The sequence below is a fragment of the Oculina patagonica genome, chromosome 9 (assembly GCF_052425735.1).
Source record: "Oculina patagonica isolate OP01 chromosome 9, crgOcupat, whole genome shotgun sequence".
NCBI classification, from domain to species: Eukaryota; Metazoa; Cnidaria; class Anthozoa; order Scleractinia; family Oculinidae; genus Oculina; species Oculina patagonica.
The window spans coordinates 25,449,223-25,477,181 of NC_135766.1; the positions used below are offsets into that span (position 1 = coordinate 25,449,223).

Here is a 27,959-nt window from a genome sequence, read left to right on the forward strand (position 1 = left end):
ACTGCACACATGCAAGCTTTGCACGGGCAGGAAAATTTAAAGCAAATGTGGCATTTACGAGCATTGGCATTTGCTATAGACTGTCTTTTGGTAGTAAATATGGTGCAGAAAATGATCATTGCCTTAAAACAAACTCAAGCAAAACCGCAAAATGTGGCATTCATAATTGCTACCTATGTAAATATATTTTTATGTCCAGTGAAAACATAGAGCGGTGGATTATTTACTCGGTTATTCCAGAAGAGCGCTCCTTTGCCGCAAGTTATATTAGGACTTTTGCTTTCAAAAACTATACTATAGGCAAGATCACAACGACAACCTAATTTAGAGTGTCGGGATATTCCTGGGTCAGTAAAAGTCTTAATATACTAAGTAAAAACGGAAAGCTGATACAGCAAGGAGAAGAGACTGAGATTAAAGTAAGATAAAAAATACTGGTTTTTTTTTAAATCGTTAAATGATTATATTTGTCAAAACTATCTTAAGAAAAAAACCACAGCGTTGTTATTCTTACTTTTAAAGGGCTTCCCATTTGCAAAACGAAAGAGAATTCTATTTTGTAAACTATGTCGCAGTGCCAGGAATTTGAATTTGCTGACATTCGCTCCCTAAGCCTCACCGTGATTAAAAAAGGGAGGTTCGTCAAACGCTCATAAAGGCGCTGTATTACTATCTTTTTAAGAGGCTCACTGTCTCGTAAACGGGCTCATTAAACCTCCATACGTAGAGGGCACTATATCCTTTAAGATCGTTGCTGCAGACGCTTGAGTGTGTTGAGTATTTTTCTTTTATTCCGTGTCGATAGATTGGCGTCGCTAGTTCTAGATTACTTTTCTCGAAACCTTTTTTTTTATCGACATGAAACACACTCCAAAAGCTACGGTAAACAGAACTCGCAAACCTGCGAGATTCATCTTAAAAATTCAGTTACAAAATGCAATTTACTTACCGAACCAGCCGGCGAATTTTCCAGCCGTGTTTCCTTCCGTAAAACAGCGCCCACTCGCTTTTCTGGTGGTTGCTGTCGTGAAGGCATATGTCATCAGTTCATTGGTTTCGATTTTGTCCGTTGTTCTATTTGATTGGTTCCGATTTCTCCATTGTTTTATCTTTCGTTCACAAATATAATACATATTATGAAATAATATCCACTGGAATGACACATAGCTCAGACAGTGGAGCAACAACCCACCGGGATGGAGCTTGGCCTTGGCAACGTCACAGGGATTTCGCAGAGTTTTGGTCTAAACTGCAACCAATGAAAAACAATATCTTTGAACATCTAAACGAATAATGTTTTAAAGACACGCGGAAACGCGCTTTCGTTCAAGATTGTGATTCTCGATAATGTTTGCCATGTTAGTTGTGCAGCTGAAGCTGACCTTGAGACCAAACTTCCTTTCAGGGTTATGTTATCTGTTTCCGGCCTCGTGCTGGGCGAAATATGCAAGATACGTCTATTATCTTTGCATATTACAAACCAGTCCACGATTTAAGACTGACCTATTGACTCACAATCTATCTTCACAAATCATCATCATTGCTTTAAGATGTATTTAAGAATAGTGTTAACAAATGCAAAGAAAAAAGTTCAATATCGCGACGGTTTAAGAAGAGCTCGTTTCGCAAAATGCAGAATTTAGAAACTCTGCACTTCCGGGTTGTTTCATTCCTCTTTGAGGTTATCGCACAAAGAAATGCGACTGTTTTGGCACTCGATATCTTCATTTCTTCAGGTTTATTCTTTATTTTGTTTCGTTTCGTTTTCCAAAGTGCAGTGCGCATATCATTTTACTCTCACCGTCTAGAAAGTTGTTTTGTTCTGTTAGATAACTTAAGAGGTAAGATCACGTTGTTGTATGAATAATATCGTTTAGTACTGTGTAAGTTAATGTTACTATTTCTGTTGGAGTGGTAAAGTCAATAAACACCCAGTTCCTTCAGGTAAATCCTGCGTGTGGGTTTACGAGCCATGTTGGTGCTTTCTGTTTTCAACACTGTTATTTATCAGTTAGACGTAGGAGGTCAAGGGCATTGATAAATCCCTTTGTTTGTAATTTTGATGTAATTGACTTCCTGTCACATAGACGACTGTGTTGTTTTAGGTATTCATAACATAGAGGGCAAAATTACTGATCGGCTAAGGGGGCAAAATTACTTGATCCTGAATGGAAGAACAGAAAACAATACGCGTTTCTATTTGGCCGAGCACGCTGCACTTGACGGCGGAATTTTAAGCAAACAACTTTTTAAACACGACGCTCGCTCACAAGTATGTCGCTTCGAAATTTGACTTCAATTTGCCTTTATTTGATGACCAAGGAATGGAAAACGGGTGATCGATATCTTGAAACGAAATACCGATAGCTAATTAAATCTTAAAAAACTATAAAACTTACATCAGCTAGACACGATGCATTTTAGTTGTACAGCTGAAGCTGACCTTGAGACCAAACTTCCTTTCAGAGTTATCTTATCTGTTTCCGGCCTCGTGCTGAGCGAAACAAGACACGTCTATTATCTTTGCATGTTACTAACCAGTCCACCATTTAAAACTGACCTATTGACTCACAATCTATCTTCACAAATCATCATTGCCTTAGATTTATTTAAAAATAGCTTCTACAGATGCAAAGAAAAATGTTCATTATCGTCACTGTTTAGGAAGAGCTCGTTTCGCAAGATACGGAATTTAGAAACTCTGCACTTCCGGGTTGTTTTACTCCTCTTAAGGTTATCACAACTGCGACTGTTATGGTACTCGATATCTTCATTCTACCTGTTTATTCTTCATAACGTTTTGTTTCGTTTTGCAAAGTATGGTAAGTACTTAATTGCAGTTGAAGACTGAAACTTCAATTGAAAAATCAAAGTAATACCGGATTAATGATTAAAACATAAACTCTCTTGACCTCGTGTCGTGACTGCTTTTGTGTCTACTGTGAAATCATCAAGGAATAACTTGACAGGATTTCCTGTTTTCGTTTAACTTGTTGTGGCTATATATAATCTCCACTAAAAAAGTGTTCCGCGTAGCGAGCTACAGCAGGCTACTTGCCTTCCTTGCCTTCTTGGAAACACCATATTGTGTACACCAATATGGCGGTCGGGAAATGGCGTGAACATCTGGAACTCAGTCACACTGGCTATCTAGGCTACTGATTATCTGTACTGGACAAACAAACATTTACATTACCACTTTCCTAGGCCTGCTACTTTAACTTCTCAAATGGCCAAAAATCACAAGACAAATGTGCATTTTAGGACAAACATGATCGTAACCTTATGTCACGCACCGCTATCGCTGAAATTCAAAATGTGTTGGTAACCAAACGGAGGCCGCAACTGAGCTGAAAAGACAGATTTTATTTTTAAGTTTTTAGTTAGCCTTTAGGGTCTCGTTAGTTTTGGATTTTAGTACTTGATGACGTCACGTGAAAACCATCTATCCAGATGAAAAATACGCGCGAATCAGAAGAATCAACACGCCATAAATTATTTTCCAGTGCTAGATACTTCATACATGCAGCGATTGCTCTCACAACTGAACCATTAATCCGTGCTCCCCCATAATTGTATATGTATATTACCGTATTTTCTAAATGAAACGCCCCCGGCGTTTATTTCAAACTTGGCCTGGTGGACCCGACGCTTGTTTGAAGCCAGTGTTTAATCGGGACCCGGCGTTTATTAACGAAGTGACACTTTTTGTCATTTTCTTAACCCATCCTCCGATATCTTAGGTCAGTTTGTAAAGGCTTTTTCCCTTCATCCCGCCCCCAACAAACTGCTCCTGGGTCTCCGAGGGTGATTGTTACCAAGAGCTACAGTGTTGCATACGGCACGTTACAATCAAGATTTGTGACAAACAAAATCAAAACAATAAAGGAACAACATGGCAACAAGTCAATTCAGTGTTACGTATACAAAGTTTTGAGTTCATATTTGGCAACGCCTAGGCCTCGAACAAACGCCGGGACCTCGATCAAACACCCACGGCGTTTATTTAAAAATTAGCAGTTTTGTCCCGGCGTTTAAACGAGGCCGGTGTTAAATCGGGGTCCGGCGTTTAATCGAGAAAATACGGTACTGTATAGGAACATGACTGTACATGTACATTGCTGTGCTGAAACATCACTGTACATCTCCATGACTACACGTCTACTTGTTCCCGTGTCAATCGTTTGGAACGGAAAACCTCATTTGTAAACTATTCCTTTTTGAAAAAAAGTGGTCAGCAGCCGAACTGAGCTACTTTAAAGTGGCAAAAATTGAAAATTATAGCACATCAAGTACAAATATTTTGTTGCGAATTCACTCTCAGCTAGAGAGTGAAGGCTGTAGTAATGCTTTAAAAACATCAAAGACTCTTGGACAGGTTGTGGCGGCATAAGTGGTCCATCAGCCGATGTTCCTGGTCCCAGGGTAAAACCTGAAATATTTTGCTTGTTTCGTTCGACGCCATTACTTGAGCCCACGAGCAAATTATCCAGAGGTGTTTTGGCAGTGGCCTGGGACGCTGTGTATGCGGAGTTCAACATGGCGGACATGCCACCACTCGCCGGAGACGGTACTTGTGTAATCGTTGCTGATTTGAGGGATGATACCCGCTTTTCCGTCTCGGCAATAATGGCTTTCAGGCGTTGTGATCGGCGCTGTTTTTGTAGGGCGGCTTCTTCGACCTGTAACTCATCTAGCCGGGCCAACAGTTGTTTTTCCTCGGGATCTTCCTCAAATTCCTTGTTAGCGGCTGCACCGTCTGTCACTGGTGGCTTTTTGTTGGCCATGAGGTCTTTCCTTGGCGAGCCTAACAGAGTGGAGACCGGCCCAGTGCAGTGAGGCCCCGGCGGCGAGAGTTTGTGAATCTCGTGTGGGAGTTTGCATCCCGAACATCTGGGTCGCCGTTTTTCGGTCGTTTTGTCATCACGCGAGAGGTCTGTACTTGTGTTAGATTTGGAAGTCTCCATGGACGAAAATTTTATATAAGCGTACTTGCGTCGGAAAGTAAATCCGAAAATAACTGCGAAATACACTGGCTGCTTGCTTAACGTATGAACTTGCTGCAAGAGCATTAGCAACTAGCCTATCTAAGACATGCGACACTGAAATATTGCCATGATTGTACTTCTACTTGCATGCTGGAAAATCACTAGTACTACTTGTCTACAGTAATATAACGGCTAACAAGGTAATTGCGAAATAGGAATGACCTATACTATAGTTGGCAGACTGGGCAAGACTGCCTTGGCCCCAATACCTAGTTCGTGATTTAGACAAGCATCACCATCCGCCGATGCTTCCCATCAAGTAAAAAATAAAGAAAAAAACTGAAAATTAACATTGTCCTAATGGAAGGTTTCCCATTTGCCTCAGGACTATCCAGTGGCTACTTTGCCTAAATAGAAGGCGCACCAATAAAGTAAGGAAAAAGGTAAGGTAAGGAACTTTATTTAACCAGGGTGGCCCATTCAGCAACGAGGCTGGTATCCATTGGGGCCCTGGGACGATAGAAGTGATAAAGTGTAAACCATTTGCACGCAAAGACAGTATGAACAGCGGGTATTGTTGTGCATTATTGTTCAATAAACTGTTATAATGCCTATATATATGGTCAGAACCAGGTCAGAAAGTGATTGTTATCCGTCATCTGTATATAACAGATATTTAGTAAATAAACCCCTTCAGGCGGCTGGTATATTGGAGGATAATGCCCGAGGCTGAAAGATTGTCGAATGTTGAACAGTTGGCCGAGAAGCGAAGCTTCGAGGGCAACTGTGAAATTTTGAGGACAATCTTTCAGCCGAGGGCATTATACTCCAATATACCAGCAAGCCAAAAGGGGTTTATTTATTTTATAACCCTCCGATTAATTTCTACAACGCGCTTCATCGCCAGTAAATTTATAGGAAAAAACCTGCGTAATAAACCCGGCTTAACTGTGGTTGAAACAAATGCAAATTGATTGGCTTACGTGATTTTCAACTCTGTGATTTCATTAAAAGTTAGAATCGAATAAAGTGACTTAATTCGTTTGTTTTCTGCTTGCCTACAAAATCGGGCGACGGATATCAAATCGGACGGGGTATATTCGCTGATACCCGTCGTCCGATTTTGTACCACGTGATGCGTTTTGTCCAATGAGCGCGCGCAAAAATTAATGGGTGAGTTATAATTATAAATAAACCCCTTCAGGCGGCTGGTATATTGGAAGATAATGTCCGAGGCTGAAAGATTGTCGAGAAATGAACAGTTGGCCGAGAAGCGAAGCTTCGAGGGCAACTGTGAAATTTTGATGACAACCTTTCAGCCAAGGGCATTATCCTCAAATATACCAGTAAGCCAGAAAGGGGTTTATTTATTTTATAACCCTCCGATTAATTTCTGCAACGCGCTTTATCGCCAGTAAATGTATAGGAAAAACCTACGAAATAAACCCGGCGTAACAAATGTAAGTTGATTGGTTTACGTGATTTTTTAACTCTGTGATTTAATTAAAAGTTAGAATTGAATAAGGTGACTTCATTTGTTTGTTTTGTGCTTGCCTACAAAATCGGGTGACGGATATCAAATCGGACGGGGTATATTCGCTGAGACTCGTCGTCCGATTTTGTACCACGTGATGAGTTTTGTCCAATGAGCGCGCGCAAAAATTAATGGGTCGGTTATAACTTGCGATATACATTTAATTGAAGAAACGTTGACCACGTTAAAAGCATTAACCATGAAGGATATGGCCCAATGGAATCCTGAGTAGACAGCCTTGGTAGGCTTAGTAATACAAGCATTCGGGTCGCATCGTTCTTCGTTTATGGTTTTTTTGGGTCAACGATTCTTCAGTCAAGTGTATATATAGGTTGCCAACGATTCGTTCGAAGTCTTGCAAAGCGCTGCATAACCACAGTATTTTAGCTGTAAAGTATTAATTATTTGTTGAATAATACAAAAATTATCCTGTTTAATCTTGCGGAATATTGTCTGATTTTAACCACGGCATCATCGGCTAATTATCAAGCGATATTCCCTCGCGATTTCGCAGGACAGTAAAGCTTTGAGCCGAAAACCGATGTTTTCTTCGCTTTTCGGCTTCCACTTGCCTTTTTCGTAGCGCTAACAGCAAGAAATTATTGCCCTGCAGCAAAAGCTCCTCGTCCGCATCCGCCATGTTGTTTCATACGTGCGTAAGCTTATGCACTTTGAGCAATACCGCTGAGCCAACGATATACGGGCAACAAAAGATCGTCGATTCTGTGATCGGATCCTATGAAAACAGTTCTCTCTGCGATCGTTGCAATCGCCCGACTTAGTCATTTCTGCGATTTTGCGATCGTCTGCGATTCACTGCGATCATCTGCGATCACATATGAAAATGTGTGACAAATCACACTTGTAAACAGACTCAAGTTTATATAAATTTTATTATTCCTTGCTAGACAAACTTAATTATAACTTTTAGTCTTGGTGTGGTTCATGGAAAAAAAAAAACTTCAATTGCAACCTAAATTTTAAGCATTGTTACAATTTATTATAATAATTTATTAAGCGATGTACAACACTATAATTATTTATTAACGATTGCCATTTAACATTGTTATTAGCTTGCTTCCTCCCCAAATCATATTACAATTGTAGCTACCTCCTTATTTAATTCATTTTTACTTCCAAAACTGAAACAATTAAAATACATATATTTGCGTTGCAAACTAGATTACCCAATAGTTTAACAAACATTGATTCAATAATTCAAAAACATTCGAAACACGAAAACAAAAACTTCAAGAGCACGAGCATTTAACAATAACGCTTAATTTTTAAACCAATCGAGAATAATTTTCTTTAGACCTGTATGTATACATTCTTTCATTGGCCTGTTATTGATTACTTAAAGATGATTTCCAGTCCGTACTGCGCAGACTCGGGGTTTGTTTATGTTTTTGTTTTGAATTCGTTGAAACGTTACACTTCGGTGACAGCATACATGACGTTTTTTAGTCCGCCATTACAGTTCGTTTCGTTCAAGAAGTTCCGATGAGCTAAAACGTCGGTTTGAAATAGCGTCAAGGTTCTTCTACTCGTTATTATTTGTTCTGCAAGGATATCTGGCGTTAATAATGAAGAAAAAGGTAAGTTTGTCGCGGAATTTTTAGTTTTGCTTGTAAACATTCCCTTCGTGTGGGCTCACATAAACATTGCAGCCGAGATTGCGCAGTACGGACTGGAATTCATCTTTAATGGATGTATTTCATTTTCCTACAACTGTTACAAATGTCTCGATTTTTTCTGCTCTTGGGGTGTCTGGAAAACCCGAATAGCGAATAGCGAACCATCTAATAACGGAGCTTCCTGTGTAGAACTTTAAGAAAGTTATCGCTCTGATTGTATGTCACTTTCCTCCAAAAAAAAAAACATTTTTGTCTTGCTTCCTCCTTCAGCCCGGCACAGTTATCAGATTTGATAACCACGTCCAAAACAAACCATTAGCCAATATTAAAATCCCCAAGTTTGAGCTCATGTGACATATTATCATGGCAACAGTTTTCATTTTAATATGGCGGCCATTTCAATAAAGCTTGTTTATACGGCTCTCAGTTAAATGCGATTCAAATTGTACACTGAATTAAAGATAAAAAAGTCTTGATTTGAATTTCCTCTTCGCAGCATGCATTTAGTATAAATTCTTGTCGAAAATAACAGACAAAGCTCATTTAGATTAGGTCATCGAACGCGCGCGGTCTTATTAGATCTTAATTAGATTTCCAAACGTCCAGAGTTTATCAGCTTTTATTGTATTCCCCTTGCTTGTAAAATAGTATTTCTCCGAATTCGTAGAGACTTTTGAATTTGTCCAAGTGTACTGGTACACCAATATAACCGTGAATGCCTTTATGTGAAGCAATTTCATCACCAACGCTGCTAATATTTATTAACTAAGACAAGAACGAAACCGATACAAAGGTAGAGAAATAGAGCAGTTTTCACTTGAGTGTCGAAAGTAATTCGCATTTGCATTGGTTTTGCATTGCTACGCTTAGTGATTGGTTTAAAACTCTCGCGCCACTTTCTTAGCCAATCAGAAGTAAAACCAAAACCAATCGTGACTCGCTCGCGCACGTTTTCCCGCGCTTCGTGTAGGCTACATGTATTTGCTTCAAGTTTTGATTGGTTCACTAGATTGTCTGTGTCGTTTGTGATTGGCCCGAGTGATTACTTTGGTTTTGGTTTTACGACACTCAATTGAAAACTGCTCTAAAAGATGCGTTGTTCATTGCTTATCATACTCAGAACTTCTTCGTCTCAGTGCCGTTCGGCGGTCAGTTGCTTCAATAATCTGTTGAATAAAGAAATATTTGGGTTAATAAGCGTGACAAGACAAAAGAGATATATAAATATACCGTCTACCGCAGTCACACACTTCGAATTTACATAGCAATTGTTCGTAGCCGATATGTTCAGTATGTTGAAGATTGAAAAGTAGATGTGTATTACTCGCTCTGAAAGCATGTTGCGCGACGAATAAGTTGAATAGATCTGTTAATATTTCTCGTTCTAAAAGCGTGTATAACAAACAAAACAAAGCCCGCTCATTACAAATTCAAACTGTGACTGCGTGCCGCGATAGCGGTTGCTCATGATACCTCGTTAATTTGACTGTCTACCACAAAGCGTAAGGACTGTGGTCTCGAGTGGACGGTACCACTTCGCCCTCGAAACATAAATATGCAAACATAAATTTTCTAAATATGCAAAATGAAAGAGATAGATATACCGTCTACCGCAGTAACGCAGTTCATGAATTTACATAACAATTGCTTGAAGGATATGTCCAAGATTGGAAAGTACAACCGTGCATTACTCTTTCTGAAAGCGTTTTGCGCGATGGTTAAGTCGAAAAAACAGATAAATGTGTATTACCCGTTCTGTAATTAAGCGGCTTGCGTGAAGGATAGGGCGAACTGAAACCGTGTTTAACAAAAAAAATAAAGAAAAAAATAATAATAAATAAAGTATTAAAAAAAATTAGGCCCGCTCAAATTCCATTGCACATATAGCGGCTATACTCTAAACACTCATAAATTCAAAGACTTCGTGAATGCATGTCCTTTATCCAAATACGACACAAAGGTTTCTGACAGTGAATTTTTTCCTCTACTGAAACCACGGATGTTGAATGAATGGTATGTGTGAATTTTCTTTAGAAAAGAACTGAGTACAATATGTATAGTTGTTTATGTAAACGAGAAAACGAGATTGGTTGTTAGCACATCCACATAAGTCACTAGTAAATAGATATAGGTAAACATTATTTTAAGTTATGCCTTAAACGCTTAAAAATTTGGGATTAAGGATTCTGAGATTCATTTTAAGTGATTTTGAATCGCCTTATAATGTGCTGCTAGACAGGATCAACTGTCTCCAACTTCATGATCAACGCATCAGTAAATTCCATACTATCTTGTACAAAAGTCTATTTTTCAATGACTATCCAGCCTATATGAGAAACATGTTCTCGTTCCGTTCTACTTCATACAACCTGCGTGGAAACTATATACTGGAAATGCCCAAACCTAGAACTACAACTTTTGGTCTCCACTACTTTACTTATCTGGCAACAAAAGAATGGAATTCTCTACCTAATTTTATAAGGCTATATAACTTATCTGACTTTAAAAGGCACATCTGCAAAGCCAATTCCTGAAGCATGTAAATGACAATTTTTATTATTAGTTAATATAAGTCAATTTTAAATATGTAAATAGTAATTTTTATTTTTTGTTAAATATTAGCTTGTCAAGCTACTCTAAATTCGAGTTTAAAAAAAGTTTTATTATTATTATTATCATCATTATTATTAATTACTGTATTTTGCTCAAGTCTCGGAGACTGTCATTTCAGATTCATTATTGCTTTAAATTCTGGTTAGGCAAGAATCAATTTGAGCCACACATGCTGAGGATGAGTAGATATAAACGATTGAAATTAGAACTTACTTCCATACATTTTACAGCACCAAAGCTTCTCCAAGCAGTAGAGCTCGTTACAACCTCCCCTGTAAAATCCTGCCATGTAATATCCATAATCACACTCACTGAGACCTTGGCTATCAAACGATGTCCATATACTTTTCCATTCACAAGAGGCTTCGCTCGGTAGGTCACATGGTTTGCAGCACTCTGCTTCTTCTATGTTCGAGAGATACCCCCATTTGTTACCATTGCTGCGATACAACTCTTGAAAAAAGTATCCTTCTGGACACTTGACTTCACTCCAGTTTCTTCAAAGGAAACGAATGAAATTAATCACGGGATAAATATAAGATCAATATAATTCGGTAGTCCTTTGAACTCTCTGGATATCGTGTTACGTGAACAGCACGGTCGCATACAGTTTGACAGCTTTTAGCTTACTACCCGAAACAAAACAATGAATATCAGGTCACAAATTTATTTTGAACTCGGTAATCTCAAGATCAACCTAGAAAACGATCTAATTCCCCATTCAATGGAAGGGAGCTTCAGAACTCACATAATTTTGACTTTCCCCTTGTAACAAGAAAGTTGTTTGTTCTGTAAAACGCTTCGTTTTCATGCTTCAGTACCAGTTCTTTTCCGCGCGTCCGACATTTATGAAATCGGTGATAAACCCAAGTGGTCTACTCAAGTTCAATACAACCAAAAAGACCAAGACGACAAATAGAAGCCATCTTCACCGACCATCCAGACGCAATCAGCGCGCCCGACAAAATGACGTTTATTGGTTGATCAAGCACTGCATGTGCGCTCTTCGTTTTATACTAGAAATAGTTGACACTAGGTTGCCCCCGGTGTTAATCAGTTTTTCTTTTCTGTTCTTCTTTTTCTACATTTGATTGGAAATTAATTTTCTGTTTGGGATGTTTATGAAGAAAACGCTCCCTGTTGGCTTGTGTTTTCTAATGGTTTCTGGACTTTTCTTCATAAAAGTGAATAAACAAAACAACACCAAATTAAGCAAAAATTCGGATTGATTTATGATACGGTAAATTTAATTACAAGAACGCGACAGCAGCATCTTGACATCATTTTGTCATGTTTTGCTGTGGTAAGTGATCTCAGCTAGACGCAAGCTAGGCTTTAGTTCAGTTAGACAGTTAGTCAGTCACTTAGTTAATTAGTTAAGTTAGTTAATGAGTTAGTTTTTCATTTAAAGATTTTCATGATTCTTAGTTTTTATTTCCATTTTTACAGCTCATCTATTTTATTTGCTAGTATTTCCTTTTATCGCTGATGTAAATTTTTTAAGTAAATTTCACTTTTTAATAATATTTTTACTGTAAAGCGCCATGAGCCATGGATATGGCGCTATATAAATCTTTTATTATATTATTATTATTTATTAATATGACACGCCGGGACGAAGGTCGACCTATCGCAACTTGCGTCAATCGTTTTCGCGACTTCGTCGCTCACTGGGCCGCTTTGCGGGCTCGAACTCGCTTCACTGTGGCAAGTCTAGATCTCAGCGAGGATAAACTTTAGAAACAGCAAAACGTTTTAAAATTACCACTTGAGCCGGCCTAATTGTTTTCTATATATTTGGACTGAGAGCCCAAGCATGAAGAATGACATGAGAATGATCAACCTTTAAAAAGGAAAGGATGCCGAAAGAATTTCTAACCTCTGTCAATGCAAACGCATGCCGCGAGTTTTAAATAATCACAATGCATCTCGAGATCTCTTTTGAATTTCTTTTCTTGACGTCGCATATCATCTTGTAAATCTCGTCCGAAGGTAGACTGATCAAGACTTTTTTGTTCAAGTAGTTTACGCTTGTTAAATCGTGGTATTGGACAAAGCCTTTCTTATCGTAAATCGCGGTCAAGTTTGAAGATGTGTTCGTGCGCGTTCCTAGACAAATTTCGTCTTCGTCTTTATGAGAACGATCAACTTTTAAAAAGGAAAGGATACCAAAAGAATTTCTTACCTTTGTCAATGCAAACGCTGGACTTTCTAAAAGTCGTTCGCTTCTCGTGTCCGGTTTGGCGTGCCGCGAGTCTTAAATAATTATCTCGAGATCTCTTTCGAATATCCTTTCGTGATGCCGCATATCATCTTGTAAATCTCGTCCGGAGGTAGACTGATCAAGACTTTTCTCCGTTCAAGTAGTTTGCGCTTGGTAAATCGCGGTATTGGACTAAGGCTTGCTTATCGTAAATCGCGGTCAAATTTGAAGATACAAATTTCGTCTTCGGGGCTTTGTGAAATGACAGCACCACTCATAAGAAAAAATGTGGATTTTCTAACTTCTCTGCGAGTTAATTATCGCGAACTCTTTTCAATAATTGCATTGCTTTTGGCTTTTTGACATTGTGAAATGAATAGGCCTCGAATAAAACCTCAAAATATCTTTACTCCAAGCAAGAAATCGTTGAAGCGTTGTTATCGAGTGCGCACGTGTTTTCGCTGATGGGTTTCGCTGATTCGTTCATCTTGCGTCATATTGACCAATCACCTTACAGGCATATCACACCTCCCAATACCCCTTGTCGGCATTCTGTTCTGCACAACCCCCGATACTATTTGCGCGCCCATTTTGGTCAAATCGAAATTTTTCCTGTATATAATATATTATATATATACTGTATATACGCGCGGATTACAACGATGCCTTCTCGGGTTTTGTCCCTCTAGGCCAAAACCCTGCGGGGGCAATTACAGTGATAGAGTTTCTATGAGATTTTGTGTCTTTCAGACCAGGTGTACTGTCCGTAATAGAAAGGCCCTTTGACTATTATATAGAAGTTTCCGAAAGTAAAAGGCTCAACTGTAGGTTTTATTGGTAAGCTTACATGGGGAGACTGGACGACCCCACATGGTGTAACTTGGGTTCTTAGTCACCCCCACCGGATCAATTTACCTTGGTAATTTTTTGCAGGGAAAAATCGGTTGCACGTTAAAAACCTACCTTCCCCATGGAAACCTTGTATTAATGTATTTAAATGAAAGCCTAGCTCGCCTTCGAATGAAAAAAATATACTGGGGAGATCGCATTTTCCAAGGGTGCTGAACCACAGCCGATCGTGATCATTTTAATACAATATCAACGGAGATCGATTGTTGCTTACCTATCAAACGTTGACCAAAAATAAAGTTTTCGGCAAGTTGAGTCGCTGTTGTGATTGGGTCGTGGAGCTTTGCAGCACTCGGCCTCCTCTAGTCGAGAAATGTAATCTTTGCCGCCGCTGTTGGCACTGCGATAGAACCCTACTATGTATTTATTGTACGGACATCTTGACCACCCCTGTCTTTGAAAACTGTCCCACCAGTTTGCACGGTGACAATCATAATGACTCCAACACGAATCCACAGCGAGGAAAAAAAGTAATAGGGACACCAATAGTTTCATCTTTACTGCTGCTGGTCTACCTGTTTAGGCCAAATGAATACAAGCTGTTTGTAAATCAACACTTCATTATGTTTTCGCAGAATAAAGGGAACGTCATCTAATTTCCGCGGTAAGGCTTAAAAATGATCAAATTTGATTTTCGTTTATGGTTATTCCTTAGGAAGAAGGATACCGCTACGTAGAATTTTGTTCTACAAATTGTTTTGAATCTCCGACAAAAATGATATCTCAGATTCGACCACCAGACACGATTCAGCGAGGTTCATCGAGTCCCAGCTGGGGTAAAAACCCGGGGGGGGGGGGGGGTACTCCCATATGTGGCCTAATTTGCCCTCAGAAGTTTTCCTGTCGCAAAAGATGCGACGATACATTTCAAGGGGACGACCTTAAGGTATGTGCCGCCCGATAGGGTATGGTTTTTGAGGTTCTCGGTCCTTAATATCACTTTTGCTCCTTTTGGCAATGTGTTCCTGGTGTGATGTTTAGATAGGGTACCTAAATTCTATTAGTTAAAAAAACGCCCAGCTAAACGAAAAGCGATTTTATAAAGATTTTTGTCTTGCCGTGCGTGGTTAGCCGTTATTGGGGTCGTCACGGAACGCTTCTCCTTCCCTTGAATAGGGTGTCATTTTTCGGTTTTGGCCTTAAAAAGGGTATCAATTTTCGCTTTCTTTATCCTTAAATAGGGTCAGGATTTAAGAACCTTGGCGGCACACCCCTATCCGAAATTTATGGGAGTACCCCCCCCCCCCCCGGGGGTAAAAATCGCCGATTGTCCGTAGTTTCGCCTGTCAAAACTATTATGCTAAAACTTTTCAATATTGCCAACTAATAATTAATTATCCGGTCTCTAACACTTGCAGGCATACTGCTTCACAATGCAGGGGCAGATGTTTTAAAGGATATCTGTCTCCTAAAGTTGTCTTTGCTTTTTCCCTGGGCAACTGTGTAATTATCACAGTTTAAACAGGTGTAAGATCAATAAAAAGCGCACAGCAGTTAAGAGCAAACGTCCACAAAAATTAAACAAAATTGAATTATCCGGTCTCTAACTTTTGCGGGCAGACTGTTCCAGAATGCAGGGGCCGATGTTTGAAATGATCTGTCTCCTAAAGTCATCTTTGCTTTTTCCTTGGGCAACTACAATAGTAGTTTATCATATGAACGAAGGTTAACAAATGGTAAACGTCCAGCGTTTGGTTGTCGCGGGAGGGTAGAGAAGGGCGCCGGGGGGGGGGGTGGGGGGGGGAAAGAAAAAAAAAAAAAAAAAAAAAAAAAAAAAAAAAAAAAAAAAAAAAAAAAAAAAAAAAAAAAAAAGGAATGGTATTTACATTGCTCCTTTAATCGAACTAGATTGCAGATGTAGGACGGCGCCAGTATTTGCTTTGTTATTGAAATGTTCCTTCACTGTTTCAAGAGGTTATTTTTTCATATTTCCCCGAATTTGATTGTCATTTTCCATATCTAAATTTTGTTAAAATCTGTGACACAGTCCCTATAAGTAAAGAGGGTAGCTGCTAAATAATGAAAAAGTATGCAATCTAACATAAAATAGGCTAAAGTACAGTATACGACATGTGTTCTTCACCTTTTTTACAATTTCTCGCATATGTCTTGAACACCCATGGCCATAAAACTTTCCCTAAAATTGAAATTATGACTCTGTTGCTAATTTGGTTTCAGGGAAAAGAGTACTTTTAGAAAAAATTGCAAAAAAAATGGTTGTCCTTAACGTTTTTCCTACTTGGCAAAATGGCCGACAAGCAACATGATATGGCGTATATTCTTTCCGCTCTTCATAAAACTCAAAATATTTTGACAAAGAATTTTGTAAACTGGGAGAATGCCTCCACTCACTGGTGAAATTTCGTTTGAATTGGTTTACATTCACCCAAAATCCTTACTCGTATATTTTTTATTTTTCAAGTATAAAATTTTTGCTCAAAACGTGAACCGGAGGCTGACGTGATAATGTGTGGTTACCATGAAAGCGTACATCTACTAATCAATTTTTTTTTTTCATCCCATAAGAAATCGTACATTGTCACGTATGAGAAACCTCAGTGGAACTTGTTGAGTAGGACGTCATAGTTTGCCGTATATGAAGCACTTACCCAAATTATTAGCGTAATAGCATTGTGTCTGTACTTCACACTAGACACAAAAACTATTTCCAATTCTTACGACTAATGTTCACAAAGAGGTAAATAAATTTAATACCCTATTTCAGAATAGCTTATTTAAGTTAAGGGAGTGTCCTTGAAGCTATTATTGAGAAATTTGTAATAGATCAATAGATGTGGGACTGACAAAATTATGAAGAGTCAGTTACAGTAATAACATTGTCAAGACAGACGTGTAGGAGTGGTTGCGGATTCCCCTCAGCCTGTGGTGCATAATAATTAAAAGCGCTTGAAAAAAAACTTACAATAACAAAAGTTGGCTGATCTTGTCAGGTTTTTGTCATAGATTGCTCAAAATGTGAAATTAAAACTGGATTACCATTCTGTCACACATACCAATTTATTGGCTAGATTTAGGCCTGAAGAAAGATTGCCTAATTTTAATAAACAAATTTGCAATGCAACAGTTGTTGCCAACGGACGGGGTTAGTTCATATTATAAAAGGAGTTATCGGCAACAAATGTTGCAGATAAATTGGCCTTCACAAAATAATGAACAAACTCATCATATTATTTGACAGAAATAATGCTTTTATTATGTGCATTTGCCTTGGGCACCAAAAATGTTAATTAAGCCAGGGGAATTTTGTTGTTATATTTTGCATAATTTCATAATAAATTTCAAATATAAACAAACAATTAAAACATTGGTATTTTATTGTACAGAATATTACTGTAAACACAGTTTTCACGCAGTGAACTAGTTCTAGTGCAGCTTTGCCCATATAAACACGCCACAGCTTTCGCAGACGTCTGGTCAATGAAAGGTGTTGACACTACAGGGGCGGCAAAGTTTCTAAGCAAATAGCTCACCAATAAGCTTGTGTTGAATGGAGCTTTTCCAATGTCTTAACAGGCTTTGAAATCCCGCCCAAATGGGGCTTAATAATTCCCACGTGGGGACCAATCATCTGAATCATTCCCTTCAAGGGCTTTATATTCCCCAGATGGGCCTTATGGTGCTCAATTTATATTTTCCGAAGCGGTGGATCGGTGATTCTCAACAGCGCTGCGAAGTTTTTTTTTGCTCGCGGCAAGTACGACGAACTGCTGATTGAAAGCACCTTTGAAAGCCTTTCATTCTACCAGACTGACACATTCTTCAAAAGCTGTGGCATATACAAAAGTACCGCTTTTAAGAAATTCATAATAAAATTAGAAAACAACTGGCTTCCTCACCGAAATAATCTCGAAATCTCCTCGAAATCCGCAATCCTTGAAAGCACATGATTTTCTACGACGATCGACGATATAAGGTTCGGAACATTTGCTTTTCAAATGCAATTGGTCCACGACAAAATATCGACGTGGTTACATTACGCGCGGGGTTTTTACTTCATTTACTGAGTCATGTGGATGCTTTTGGTTCCTAAAAGAGAGCAAACTTGTTTTAAATTCACGATCTGTCATTCCAATGTAAGTCTTTGTGTTACCAGATGTTTTTCTGACTGAAGCTTCGTAGATGACGTTACCTGTGAGATATGCACCGTCGAGAGGGCAAAGGTCTTCGTTTTTTACAATATTGCATTTCTTTTCGCTGTTAACACCTCGTTACTTTCCTTAACGATCGTCTTGTTGGGGTTCTTGATTATGTTTATCATGTTAGTCATGTTAGTTGTGCAGCTGAAGCTCACCTTGACACCAAACTCTCTTTCAGAGTTATCTTATCTATTTCCGGACTCATGCTAGGCGAAACAAGACACGTCTATTATCTCTGCATGTTACTGACCAGTCTACGATTTAAAACTGACCTATTGACTCACAATCTCTTTCACAAATCATCTTTGCTTCAGATTTATTTAAGAATAGTGTTTACAAATGCAAAGAAAAAAAAAGTTCAATATCACTACGGTTTAGGAAGAGCTCTTTTCACAAAATACAGAATTTACTCTGCACTTCCGGGTTGTTGTTTTTTTCTCTTTATAAAATACGACTGTTGTGGCACTCGATATCTTCATTTCTATAGGTTTATTCTTCATTTTTTCGTTTTGCAAAGTGGAGTGAACAGTTCATGTTTACTCTCACCCGCGCCAAGGAAGTTGTTTTGTTCCGGTTTTGATAGCTTTGGAGGTAAGATCACGTTATTGTAGGATTTTAAAAGTATTGTGTAGGTCGGTGATTAATTTTTATTTACTTATCAGTTGCACGTAGGGGGCCAAGCGCATTGATAAATTCCCATTGTTTGTAATTGTGATGGAAATGACTTCCTGTCACATGGACGAATGTGTTGTTTTCGATATTTATAACATAGATGGGAAAATTTCTGAATTTTGATCGGCAGAGATAGAGGACATGTTTTCTTAATTTTAGTAATTGCCTGGGCCAAATTTCTTGATCGTTATTTGACGAACAGAATAAAAAAATCGTTTCTTATTGGTTTTTGCGCTGCACTTGGCTGGCTTCTTGGCGGTGGCATTTTGAGCAGAACATTCAAACACAGTGCTCGCTTACAAGTATGTTGCTTTGGAATTCGACTTCAGTTTCCCGTTATTTGATGACAAAGAAATGGAAACCATTTTCTTATTGTATTTTGTGATGTTTAATGAACAAATTTTTTCACCTTGCAAAAATGTTCAATATTGAGCGATATCAATGTATAGTTTAAACACATTTGCCACATTGAGCATAAACATGTTCAGCACAAAGAATTTGACCAGTTTACCACGCTGTGAAAAGTTATTTAATATTAAGAGTTTTTTCAAAGGCATGGTAAACTTGTTCAAAATTGATACTTAGACCACTTGTCCTAACCTGAGCAAATTTGTTCAATAGTATTAGCTTGGTCAAATTTGCTACCCATAGCAGACCTGTTCATTGAAAATACTTCTGACACATTTCATACCCTGAGCAAACTTGTTCAGAGGTAAGATTTCACACATTTTTGCTATCGTAGCAAAAGCGTTCAACAACAAAAACAATCTTTATTCTTTTTTTCTATCTTGCCTTTACAAAATTAATTGCAAATTGGGGTAGAGGCCAAGCGGAGCCAGGCAGTCAGTTGACTTTGTTAAAAATGTGTTCAATCGCTTTCTTAAAAAAAAGCAAATTTGCCCACAGATTTACTGGCAGTATGAATTCAGGCCACATTCGTAACTGCGTACAAGCTTTGCAAGGGTGAGGAAATTTAAAGCAAATGTGGTATTTAAGAGCGTTGCTAAAGATAGTAAGTATATAGCACAAAAAATGGTCTTTGCCTTACAACATTCTTGAGCAAAACTTCAAATATGTGCCATTTGCTTAATTGCTACCCATGTAAATTCATTTTACGTTCAATCAAAAAATAGAGCGGTGGATCATTTATTCGGTTGTTCCAAACGAGTGCTCCCCTGCCACAAGCTCGGACTTTTGCCTTCAAAAACTTTTTTATATTTATAGGCAAGATTACAATGATAAACGAATGAATAGTGCTGGGATAGTCCTGGATCAGTAAAAGTGTTAAGATACTATATAGCTAAGAAAAAAACTTAAAGCTGATACGGCAAGGAGAGGAGACTGAGACAAAAGTAAGATAAAAAATACTCTGTTTTTTTAATCGTTAAAAATTGTATTTATCCAATACTTATAAAAGTTACATACTTTAGACAAGGAATAGTTATATAATAATTCAGAGGTTTCTGTGCTCAATAGTTTCGACAGGCGAATCGAATGAAAATGGTATATTTTCACCCGAGCTGGGAGTCGCTGAATCTCGCTGAATCGAGTCTGGAGGTAAGTCGAAAATATCATTTTTCAAAACTTTTTTAAGAAAAAAAACACAGCGTTGTTATCCTTACTAAGGGCTACCCATTTGCAAAACGAAAGCGAATTCTATTTTTTAAACTATGTCCGAGTGCCAGGTATTTGATTTAATTTGCTGACATTCGCTCCTAAAAGCCTCACTATTCCCTTAAACGGGTTCATTATCCTCATACAAAGCTGGTATATCTTCCGAAGAGAAAGCTCGTGGAACGCTTATAAAAGTGCTGTTTTACTCTTTTTAAGAGGCTCACTATTTCATAAACGGGCTCATTACGTAGAGGCTGCTATATCCTTTAAGATCTTTGCTGCAGAAACTTGAGTATGTTTCTTTCATTCTGGGTCGATAGATTGGTGTCGCTATTTCTCGATTGCTTTGGTTTGGAACTCGACGAATAGCCTCGAAACCTTTTATTCGATCGACATGAAACACACTCTAAAACCTATAGTAAACAGAACTTGCAGACCTTGCGAGATTCATCTTAAAAATTCAGTTACAAAAATGTAAATTACTTACCAAAGGGTCACCAAACCAACAAGCGAAATTTCCAGCCGTGATTCCTTCCGTAAAACAGCGCCCACTCGCTTTTATGGGTGTTTGCTGTCGTGAAAACATATGTCATCAGTTCATTGGTTCCGATTTTGTTCGCTGTTCTCTTTGATTGGTTCCGATTTCTCCATTGTTACATCTTTCGTTCACAAATATAATACATATTATGAAATAATATCCATTGGAATGACACATAGCTCAGACAGTGGAGCAAAAACCCACCGGGATGGAGCTTGGCCTTGGCAACGTCACAGGGATTTCGCAGAGTTTTGTTCTAAACTGCAACCAATGAAAAACAATATCTTTGAACATCTAAACGAATAATTTTTTGAAGACACGCGGAAACGAGCTTTCGTTCAGGATAATCTCTTTGGGATTCTTGATAATGTTTGCCATGTTAGTTGTGCAGCTGAAGCTGACCTTGAGACAAATCTTCCTTTCAGAGTTTACTTATCTTATCTGTTTCCGGCCTCGTGCTGGGCGAAACAAGACACGTCTATTATCTTTGCATGTTACAAACCAGTCCACCATTTAAACTGACCTATTGACTCAGAATCTCTCTTCACAAATCATAATTGCTTTAAGATGTATTTAAGAATAGTGTTTACAATGCAAAGAAAATAGTTCAATATCGCTACGGTTTCGGAAGAGCTAGTTTCGCAAAATACAGAATTTACTCTGCACTTCCGGGTTGTTTTATTCCTCTTTAAAAGGAAAAAAAATACGACTGTTGTGGTACTCGAGGTCTTCATTTCTACAGGTTTATTCTTCATTTTTTCGTTTTGCAAAGTGCAGTGAGCAGTTCATTTTTACTCTCACCGTCTAGGAAGTTGTTTTGTCCCGGTTTAGATAACTTTAGAGGAAAGATCACGCTATTGTAGGATTAAGTATTGTGTAGGTCTGTAAACACCAAGTTCCAAATTTTTATTAAATTATCAGTTGCACGTAGGGGGTCAAGGGCATTGATAAATCCCTTTGTTTGTCATTGCGATGTAATTGACTTCCTGTCACATAGACGAATGTGTTGTTTTAGATATTTAGTTATAACATAGAGGGGAAAACTTCTGAATTTGGATCGGCAGAGATAGAGGACATGTTTTCTTAATTTTAGTAATTGCCTGGGCCAAATTTCTTGATCGTTAATGGACGAACAGAAAATAAAATTCGTTTCTAGTTGGTTTTTTTCGCGCTGCACTTGGCTGGCTTCTTGGCAGTGAAATTTTGAGCAGAACTTTCAAACACTGAGTGCTCGCTTACAAGTATGTTGCTTTGGAATTTGACTTCAGTTTCCCGTTATTTGATGACAAAGAAATGGAAACCATTTTCTTATTGTATTTTGCGATGTTTAATGAACCAATTTTTTTTCACCTTGCAAAAATGTTCAATATTGAGCAATATCAATAGTTTAACCCTTTAAGTCCTAACAACGCATATGTGCGTGGAAAATACCAGCAGTGATTGAAAAAACTCTAGCTTTTACAAATCTGGGCACATGATAGTAATGACTGCTTTTTATGGCAAAGTGATAATTTTCATAGCTTTAAAAGCCAACTAACTGACTAAAACTCTTGATTTCTGTTGCATATGGTTGTTTGTTCGGCAGCAAATTTGAAGATGCCCGTTTTCTACGTAACAGGAAAACAACAAAAAACACACATCTTTGCCTCCTTGTTCAAAATTGATACTTAGACCACATGTCCTAACCTGAGCAAATTTGTTCAATAGTATTAGCTTGGTCAAATTTGCTACCCATAGCAGACCTGTTCATTGAAAATACTTCAGACACATTTCATACCCTGAGCAAACTTGTTTAGAGGTAAGACTTCACACATTTTTGCTATCGTAGCAAAAGCGTTCAACAACAAAAACAATCTTTATTATTTTTTTCTCTCTTGCCTTTACAAAATTAATTGCAAATTGTGGTAGAGTCCAAGTGGAGCCAGGCAGTCAGTTGACTTTGTTAAAAATGTGTTCAATCGCTTTGTTAAAAAAAAGCAAATTTGGCCACAGATTTACTGGTAGTATGAATTCAGGCCACATTCGTAACTGCGTACAAGCTTTGCACGGGTGGGGAAATTTAAAGCAAATGTGGTATTTAAGAGCGTTGCTATAGATAGTAAGTATATAGTACAAAAAATGGTCTTTGCCTTACAACATTCTTGAGCAAAACTTCAAAAATGTGCCATTTGCTTAATTAGCTACCCATGTAAATTCATTTTACGTTCAATGAAGAAATAGAGCGGTGGATTATTTATTCGGTTGTTCCAAACGAGTGCTCCCCTGCCACAAGCTCGGACTTTTGCCTTTAAAAACTTTATTATATTTATAGGCAAGATTACAATGATAAACGAATGAATAATGCTGGGATAGTCCTGGATCAGTAAAAGTGTTAAGATACTATATAGCTAAGAAAAAAACTTAAAGCTGATACGGAAAGGAGAAGAGACTGAGACAAAAGTAAGATAAAAAATACTCTGTTTTTTTTATAATCGTTAAAAATTGTATTTATCCAATACTTATAAAAGTTACATACTTTAGACAAGGAATAGTTATATAATAATTCGAAGGTTTAGAACTGTGCTCAATAGTTTCGACAGGCGAATCGAACTAATCGAATGAAAATGGTATATTTTCACCCGAGCTGGGAGTCGCTGAATCTCGCTGAATCGAGTCTGGAGGTAAATCGAAAATATCATTTTTCAAAACTATTTTAAGAAAAAAAAAACAGCGTTGTTATCCTTACTAAGGGCTACCCATTTGCAAAACGAAAGCGAATTCTATTTTTTAAACTATGTCGGAGTGCCAGTTATTTGATTTAATTTGCTGACATTCGCTCCTAAAAGCCTCACTATTCCCTTAAACGGGTTCATTATCCTCATACAAAGCTGGTATATCTTCCGAAGAGAAAGCTCGTGGAACGCTTATAAAAGTGCTGTTTTACTCTTTTTAAGAGGCTCACTATTTCGTAAACGGGCTCATTACGTAGAGGCTGCTATATCCTTTAAGATCTTTGCTGCAGAAACTAGAGTATGTTTCTTTCATTCTGGGTCGATAGATTGGTGTCGCTATTTTTCGATTAGTTTGGTTTGGAACTCGACGAATAGCCTCGAAACCTTTTATTCGATCGACATGAAACACACTCTAAAACCTATGGTAAACAGAACTTGCAAACCTTGCGAGATTCATCTTAAAAATTTAGTTACAAAAATGTAAATTACTTCCAAAGGGACCAAACCAACCAGCAAATTTTCCAGTCGTGTTTCCTTCCGTGAAACAGCGCCCACTCGCTTTTATGGGTGTTTGCTGTCGTGAAAACATATGTCATCAGTTCATTGGTTCCGATTTTATTCGCTATTCTCTTTTATTGGTTCCGATTTCTCCATTGTTACATCTTTCGTTCACAAATGTAATACATATTATGAAATAATATCCATTGGAATGACACATAGCTCAGACAGTGGAGCAAAAACCCACCGGGAAGGAGCTTGGCGTTAGCAACGTCACAGGGATTTCGCAGAGTTTTGTTCTAAACTGCAACCAATGAAAAACATTATCTTTGAACATCTAAAGGAATAATTTTTTGAAGACACGCGGAAACGAGCTTTCGTTCAGGATAATCTCTTTGGGATTCTTGATAATGTTTGCCATGTTAGTGGTGCAGCTGAAGCTGACCTTGAGACCAAACTTCCTTTCAGAGTTATCTTATCTGTTTCCGGCGTCGTGCTGGGCGAAAAAAGACACGTCTATTATCTTTGCATGTTACAAACCAGTCCACTATTTAAACTGACCTATTGACTCAGAATCTCTCTTCACAAATCATAATTGCTTTAAGATGTATTTAAGAATAGTGTTTACAATGCAAAGAAAATAGTTCAATATCGCTACGGTTTCGGAAGAGCTAGTTTCGCAAAATACAGAATTTACTCTGCACTTCCGGGTTGTTTTATTCCTCTTTATTTCTCTTTAATTTTTTTCACGCACGTAAAATTTTACGCGTAAGTGGAAATCCACCAAAAGGTTATTACACAAAAAAATACGACTGTTGTGGTACTCGAGGTCTTCATTTCTACAGGTTTATTCTTCATTTTTTCGTTTTGCAAAGTGCAGTGAGCAGTTCATTTTTACTTTCACCGTCTAGGAAGTTGTTTTGTCCCGGTTTAGATAACTTTAGAGGAAAGATCATGTTATTGTAGGATTAAGTATTGTGTAGGTCTGTAAACACCAAGTTCCAAATTTTTATTAAATTATCAGTTGCACGTAGGGGGTCAAGCGCATTGATAAATTCCCATTGTTTGTAATTGCGATGTAATTGACTTCCTGTCACATAGACGAATGTGTTGTTTTAGATATTTAGTTATAACATAGAGGGGAAAATTTCTGAATTTTGATCGGCAGAGATAGAGGACATGTTTTGTTAATTTTAGTAATTGCCTGGAGCCAAATTTCTTGATCGTTAATGGACGAACAGAAAATAAAACTCGTTTCTAGTAGGTTTTTCGCGCTGCACTTGGCTGGCTTCTTGGCGGTGGAATTTTGAGCAGAACTTTCAAACACGAGTGCTCGCTTACAAGTATGTTGCTTTGGGGAATTTGACTTCAGTTTCCCGTTATTTGATGACAAAGAAATGGAAACCATTTTCTTATTGTATTTTGTGATGTTTAATGAACAAATTTTTTCACCTTGCAAAAATGTTCAATATTGAGCAATATCAATATATAGTTTAAACACATTTGCCACATTGAGCATAAGAACATGTTCAGTACAAAGAATTTGACCAGTTCACCACGCTGTGAAAAGTTATTTAATATTAAGAGTTTTATCAAAGGCATGGTAAACTTGTTCAAAATTGATACTTAGACCACATGTCCTAACATGAGCAAATTTGTTCAATAGTATTAGCTTGGTCAAATTGATTTGCTACCCATAGCAGACCTGTTCATTGAAAATACTTCAGACACATTTAATACCCTGAGCAAACTTGTTCAGAGGTAAGATTTCACACATTTTTGCTATCGTAGCAAAAGCGTTCAACAACAAAAACAATCTTTTTTTTTTTTCTCTCTTGCCTTTACAAAATTAATTGCAAATTGTGGTAGAGTCCAAGCGGAGCCAGGCAGTCAGTTGACTTTGTTAAAAATGTGTTCAATCGCTTTGTTAAAAAAAAAGCAAATTTGGCCACAGATTTACTGGCAGTATGAATTCAGGCCACATTCGTAACTGCGTACAAGCTTTGCACGGGTGGGGAAATTTAAAGCAAATGTGGTATTTAAGAGCGTTGCTATAGATAGTAAGTATATAGTACAAAAAATGGTCTTTGCCTTACAAAATTCTTGAGCAAAACTTCAAAAATGTGCCATTTGCTTAATTGCTACCCATGTAAATTCATTTTACGTTCAATGAAGAAATAGAGCGGTGGATTATTTATTCGGTTGTTCCAAACGAGTGCTCCCCTGCCACAAGCTCGGACTTTTGCCTTTAAAAACTTTATTATACTTATAGGCAAGATTACAATGATAAACGAATGAATAATGCTGGGATAGTCCTGGATCAGTAAAAGTCTTAAGATACTATATAGCTAAGAAAAAAACTTAAAGCTGATACGAAAAGGAGAAGAGACTGAGACAAAAGTAAGATAAAAAATACTCTGTTTTTTTTTATAATCGTTAAAAATTGTATTTATCCAATACTTATAAAAGTTACATACTTTAGACAAGGAATAGTTATATAATAATTCGGAGGTTTAGAACTGTGCTCAATAGTTTCGACAGGCGAATCGAATGAAAATGGTATATTTTCACCCGAGCTGGGAGTCGTTGAATCTCGCTGAATCGAGTCTGGAGGTAAATCGAAAATATCATTTTTCAAAACTATTTTAAGAAAAAAAAAACACAGCGTTGTTATCCTTACTAAGGGCTACCCATTTGCAAAACAAAAGCGAATTCTATTTTTCAAACTATGTCGGAGTTCCAGGTATTTGATTTAATTTGCTGACATTCGCTCCTAAAAGCCTCGCTATTCCCTTAAACGGGTTCATTATCCACATACAAAGCTGGTATATCTTCCGAAGAGAAAGCTCGTGGAACGCTTATAAAAGTGCTGTTTTACTCTTTTTAAGAGGCTCACTATTTCGTAAACGGGCTCATTACGTAGAGGCTGCTATATCCTTTAAGATCTTTGCTGCAGAAACTTGAGTATGTTTCTTTCATTCTGGGTCGATAGATTGGAGGTCGCTATTTCTCGATTACTTTGGTTTGGAACTCGACGAATAGCCTCGAAACTTTTTATTCGATCGACATGAAACACACTCTAAACGCTATGGTAAACAATACTTGCAAACCTTGCGAGATTCATCTTAGAAATTCAGTTACAATAGTGCAAATTACTTACCAAACAAGCCGGCGAATTTTCCAGTCGCGAGTCCTTCCCTAAAACAGCGCCCACTCGCTTTTCTGGGTGGTTGCTGTCATGAAAGCATATGTCATCAGTTCATTGGTTCCGATTTTATTCGTTGTTCTCTTTTATTGGTTCCGATTTCTCCATTGTTTCAACTTTCGTTCACAAATGTAATACATATTATGAAATAATATCCACTGGAATGACACATAGCTCAGACATTGGAGCAACAACCCACCGGGAAGGAGCTTGGCCTTGGCAACGTCACAGGGATTTCGCAGAGTTTTGTTCTAAACTGCAACCAATGAAAAACAATATCTTTGAACATCTAAACGAATAATGTTTTGAAGACACGCGGAAACGAGCTTTTGTTCAAGATTGTGATTCTCGATAATGTTTGCCATGTTAGTTGTGCAGCTGAAGCTGACCTTGAGACCAAACTTCCTTTAGGGTAATGTTATCTGTTTCCGCCCTCGTGTTGGGCGAAATACAAGGCACGTCTATTTTCTTTGCATGTTACAAACCAGTCCACGATTTAAAACTGACCTATTGACTCGATACAATCTCTTTCACAAGTCATCATTGCTTACAGATGTATTTAAGAATAGTGTTAACAAATGCAAAGAAAAAAGTTCAATATCGCTACGTTTTAAGAAGAGCTCTTTTCGCAAAATACAGAATTTAGAATCTCTGCACTTCCGGGTTGTTTCATTCCTCTT

General features: G+C 37.9%; 1 protein-coding gene across 1 annotated transcript; it reads right to left on the bottom strand.

Moving 5' to 3' along the window:
- Positions 1-7,396: 7,396 nt before the first annotated feature.
- Positions 7,397-27,317, bottom strand: LOC144665931 (uncharacterized). The gene is made up of 5 exons (XM_078527217.1): positions 27,235-27,317; positions 24,066-24,150; positions 14,099-14,399; positions 10,986-11,269; positions 7,397-9,325 (listed from the first exon to the last, which is right to left on the bottom strand). The coding sequence occupies exons 3-5, from the start codon at positions 14,377-14,379 to the stop codon at positions 9,318-9,320; spliced, it is 573 nt and encodes a 190-aa protein (XP_078383343.1). The 5' UTR covers positions 14,380-14,399; positions 24,066-24,150; positions 27,235-27,317; the 3' UTR covers positions 7,397-9,317.
- Positions 27,318-27,959: the final 642 nt, after the last annotated feature.

What these genes read in the sequence shown, in the direction of transcription:
- LOC144665931 (XM_078527217.1), bottom strand. Translation starts at nt 14,379, where the DNA reads ATGAAACTATTGGTGTCCCTATTACTTTTTTTCCTCGCTGTGGATTCG. An exon ending in TTTTGGTCAACGTTTGATAG is followed by an intron (nt 11,270 to 14,098) that starts GTAAGCAACAAT and finishes TTTCCTTTGAAG; the next exon opens with AAACTGGAGTGAAGTCAAGT.